Raw genomic sequence first — 4,697 nt, 5'->3', positions numbered from 1 at the left:
TTATTAATAGAATCATTAATATTATTATCATTATTATTATTTTAATCACTACTAATATTATTTTGGTATTAATATAATTACTATTTTAACAAACAAATGAAAATATATATATAATGAAACTTATTAATTTACTATATATATAAATTACATCACTAATAATAATATATATATTTGTTCAATTACAACTATGTATATTAATAAATATACAAATGATATAGGTTCGTGAATCCGAGGCCAACCCTGCATTGTTCAGTTCCGTCGTATAAATATTTTTACTATAAAATATTGTATAATGAGTTTCATTACTCCCTTTTTAAATGCTTTTGCAATATATATTTTTGGGACTGAGAATACATGCGCTACTTTTATAAATGTTTTACGAAAAAGACACAAGTAATCGAAACTATATTATATGGCTGGATTATCGAAATCGAATATCACCCCTTTTAGCTTGGTAGCGTAAGAATTAGGGAAATGGCCCCTAATTGACGCGAATCCTAAAAATAGATCTATGGACCCTAACAAGTCTTATTCAGGTTACGAATGTTTTAGTACTTCGACGATATATAATGATTGCGAAGGCCGGTATATAGCATGCAGTTTGCGAAATGCCTGTATGTGGGGGATATTCTATATGCATCCTGTCAGTTCGGTTATCAAGCGTTCACCATATGAATGATTTTTATGCAGATGGCTATATGCATGCATGATGGTAAACTAATGAACTCACCAACCTTTTGGTTGACACTTTAAAGCATGTTTATTCTCAGGTTTGAAAGAAATCTTCCGCTGTGCATTCGCTCATTTTAGAGATATTACTTGGAGTCATTCATGACATATTTCAAAAGACGTTGCATTCGAGTCGTTGAGTTCATCAAGATTATTATTAAGTCAATTATAGTTGGATATATTATGAAATGGTATGCATGCCGTCAACTTTCGATGTAATGAAAGTTTGTCTTTTAAAAACGAATGCAATGTTTGTAAAATGTATCATATAGACGTCAAATACCTCCAATGAAATCAATTATTATGTAATGTTTATAATAGATATGAGCGGGGCATTTCAGGGCAGTCCACATTAAGACCTACGCAGAGTGTCATGCTAATTTTTTTGGGCCGATTCAAGAGGATGACTGTATTAGCCCAATTCGAGTAGTGGATCTTGAACTGGAGAATCCACCAACACCTTATTGCGGCCCAGTTAAGGTGGTTCCTAATTCTTTTCCCATCGATTCTCCAGAACTAAATAGTAAACTGGAGGCATCCAATCTATCCAAGAAAACAACTCGCGAGCCTAAAACAAAAAGGCAAAAGAATAAAGATTGTTGTTTCTCGAAGCTTGGAAAATGGAAGACTTCATCCAGAATATTGAAAGTGAAATTAGTGGCAAGGAGGGATCAATCAAATAAGGGACCCCTAAAATCTACTTGTTCTTCTTGTGCCAATGTTCCCAAGTCCAGTTGACCTACAACGTCGGTTTGCATTAGACATGGACCTACTTCAAGCAATTCCTCATTCTCGGTATCTAATGATGGACTTAAAGAATTTTGTGATCAAGTGGGACTTAAGTGGGTTGAAAATCCAAGAAGTAAGTCCTCCTTCCTCTTCTGAGTTTGTCGATTTTTATTGTTATATCATGAAGTGTCTTTCTCTTAATATCCGGGGGTTCGGTAGTGGTAAAGATAGTAAAATTGGGTGGTTTAAGAACCTTTGCCGTGTTGAAAAACCTGACCTAGTTCTATTGCAAGAAACTAAGTTGCGTACTGTGGACCTAAATTGGGTTTGTGGGCTGTGGGGTAATCAACAATGTAACTTCATTCAGAAGGAAATGGTCGGGAAATTGGGAGGACAATTATTAATCTGGGATATGGATTGTCTTAATGTCACTAACTCTTTTGCTTTTGATATTTGTGTTGGCATTCGAGGGGTTTGGATACACTCGAGACCGGAACTCAATGTGGCTAACGTGTATGGACCGCATGATGATGCTAGTAAGCAAATGTTTTGGGATCAGTTACATAATATAATCTCAGGTTGTTCTAATCAAGCGTGGAACTCAATGAGGTTCGTGACGAAAGTGAAAGATTTAATTGTCAATTTATTGATAGTAGAGCGAGAATGTTCAACGATTTTCATCGAAAGGGCTGAGTTGTTGGATCTACCATTAGGTGGTAGATTGTTCACTCGAATCAGTGATGACGGCCTCAAATTTAGCAAGTTGGATCGGTTTCTTATCAATGATATGTTTCATAATGCTTGGAATAGTCTCGCGGTGGTTGCCCTTGATAGAGGTAAATCGGATCACTGTCCTATCATACTCAAGGATGATAATAGAAACTTCGGGCCTAAACCTATTAAGGTTTTCGATGATTGGCTTGATATCGAGGGGGTGGACCAAACTGTTAAAGAGGTGTGGTCTGATGATGCAGGGGGTGGGAATAGATTAGATTGTCGACTTAGAAATAAATTGAAGAAGACCAAACTTGCACTCAAAACAAAAGGTATCAAAAGTTTGGTAACTTGGAAGGTGAGATTGAATTGTTTAAATCAATTACGAATAATCTTGAGCTCAAAGCCGAAAAAGGGCTCATTAATGATGAGGAAAGGGAACATTGGTTATGTGCTAGAAAGGAATGGTTTCAAAGGGAGAAGGTAAAAGTAAGTATGCTAAAGCAAAAGTCGCGGGTTCGTTGGATTCTTGAGGGAGACGAAAATACAAAGTACTTTCACTCGTTGATTAAAAGAGGATATTGCAAGAATAATATTCGGGGTTTAACTATAAATGGGCTTTGGTGTGAAAATCCTCATGAAATTAAAGAAGCGGCGTACTATCATTTTAAAAACATCTTCGAAGAGCGTGCAGGGGCTAAAACTAGTCTAGTGGATCTTAACTATCCTATATTATCATGTGATGAGGCTACCAAGCTTGAAGCCCCTATTAGTGAGGAGGAAATTGCCGAAGCTTTACATGATTGTGTGAGTTCGAAAGCACCGGGACCCGATGGTTTCAATATGAGGTTCTTCAAAAAGTATTAGGACATTATCAAGGGTGAAGTTATATATATATATATATATATATATATATATATATATATATATATATATATATATATATATATATATATACACTAAATGGTGCATACACTAAATGGCACCATAAAGGTCTTTGAACCCAAGACAACGATTTAATTCTAGCTAGCGGCCTATAAAAATCTACTAGTAGAAAGCGGTAACCACTATACGGACTATTTATTTACTATTTACTAACTATACTATAACATGAAGCAAGTGAATACTAATCATGTTGATGTTATCACCCAAATTTTTTTAATATTTTTTTTTTGTTAACGAAAAAAAAGTATTACTCCTCATCGCAATGTGCGAACTTTCTAACTCGTTAATGCTATTTCTTGGTTTTGGGAAAGGGGTGAATTTTTAAAAGGGTGTAATGCTTCTTTCGTCACTTTAGTCCCTAAGGAAAGTGATTCCATCTCGCTTAGCGACTTCCGTCCCATTAGTCTCATTGGAAGTTTCTACAAGATTGTTACGAAGCTCCTTTCCAATAGGCTAAGAAAGGTTATCCCACAACTTATCGGTTCGGAACAAAGTGCTTTTTTGAAAGAGAGATACATACTAGATGGCATCCTTGTTGCAAATGAATCTATTGAATACATGAAAAAGGTCAAGGAAAAAGGTATTATTTTTAAGGTTGACTTTGAAAAGGCGTTTGATAGTTTGAATTGGGACTTTCTCATGGAAGTTATGGCTAGTATGGGATTCAGGGGTAAATGGCGTAAGCGAATACTTGTGTGTCTTAACTCGGCTAGTATTTCTATCCTAATTAATGGGTCTCCTACTCGAGAATTTTCTATTGGTCGCGGTGTTCATCAGGGTGATCCTTTGTCCCCTTTTTGTTCATCTTAGCCGCGGAGGGTCTTAATATTCTCACAAAGGCGGCAGTGGATCGGGGGATTTTTAAAGGCATTAAAATTGGAAGAGATAAAGTTGTTATGTCCCACCTCCAATACGCGGATGATACTATGTTTTTCGGTGAATGGTCCAAATCAAATGCTCGTAATCTTATCAACATCCTAAAGTGTTTTGAACTTGCCTCGGGGTTAAAGGTAAACTTTCATAAGAGTTGCCTCTATGGTGTGGGAGTTAATGCGGTGGAGATTGAAAATTTAGCTAGTCGTATGGGATGCCAAGCCGGTAAGTTCCAATTCATATACCTTGGCCTTCCCATTGGAGCTAAGATGAAGAAACTTAACGATTGGCAACCGGTGATTGATAAATTCAAAAAAAGATTATCGGATTGAAAAATGAGGACGTTGTCATTTGGTGAAAGATTAGTCCTTCTTAAATCGGTCCTTAATAGTCTTTTGTTGTACTACTTCGCGCTTTTTCATGCCCCGCCTTGTGTGCTTAAGCTTCTCGAGAGTGTGAGACGTTCTTTTTTGGGGGCGGGGATATTTCAGGTACTAAAATTTCTTGGGTAAAATGGGATAACACTTGTTTACCTTATGGGAAGGGCGGGCTAAACATCGGGTCTTTGAAAGCTAAAAATCTTGCTCTCTTAGGCAAATGGTGGTGGAGGTTTAAAACCGAAACCAATTGCCTTTGGACCAAGATTATCCGTAGTATACATGGAATTAACGGTGGCTTGAGGTCGGATAATGAGCTTGCTCATTCTC

The 4,697-nt window shown here is 36.7% G+C and overlaps 1 protein-coding gene across 1 annotated transcript; it reads left to right on the top strand.

Moving 5' to 3' along the window:
• The first annotated feature begins 1,492 nt into the window (after nt 1-1,492).
• Nucleotides 1,493-4,322, top strand: LOC139848603 (uncharacterized). The gene is made up of 4 exons (XM_071838326.1): nt 1,493-2,530; nt 2,572-3,020; nt 3,429-3,796; nt 3,928-4,322. The coding sequence occupies exons 1-4, from the start codon at nt 1,493-1,495 to the stop codon at nt 4,320-4,322; spliced, it is 2,250 nt and encodes a 749-aa protein (XP_071694427.1).
• The last annotated feature ends 375 nt before the right edge of the window (nt 4,323-4,697 follow it).

The sequence above is a fragment of the Rutidosis leptorrhynchoides genome, chromosome 5 (assembly GCF_046630445.1).
Source record: "Rutidosis leptorrhynchoides isolate AG116_Rl617_1_P2 chromosome 5, CSIRO_AGI_Rlap_v1, whole genome shotgun sequence".
NCBI classification, from domain to species: domain Eukaryota; kingdom Viridiplantae; phylum Streptophyta; class Magnoliopsida; order Asterales; family Asteraceae; genus Rutidosis; species Rutidosis leptorrhynchoides.
The sequence above is the reverse complement of the archived record's forward strand: the minus strand, read 5'-3'. Positions and strand labels throughout refer to the sequence as shown.

Excerpts from the sequence above, each read along its gene's own strand:
- LOC139848603 (XM_071838326.1), top strand. The coding sequence starts at position 1,493 with ATGGACCTACTTCAAGCAATTCCTCATTCTCGGTATCTAATGATGGAC. Across the intron at positions 2,531-2,571 it reads AAAGTTTGGTAACTTGGAAG|CTCAAAGCCGAAAAAGGGCT; the intron begins GTGAGATTGAAT and ends AATAATCTTGAG. Across the intron at positions 3,021-3,428 it reads CCCGATGGTTTCAATATGAG|GGGTGAATTTTTAAAAGGGT; the intron begins GTTCTTCAAAAA and ends GTTTTGGGAAAG.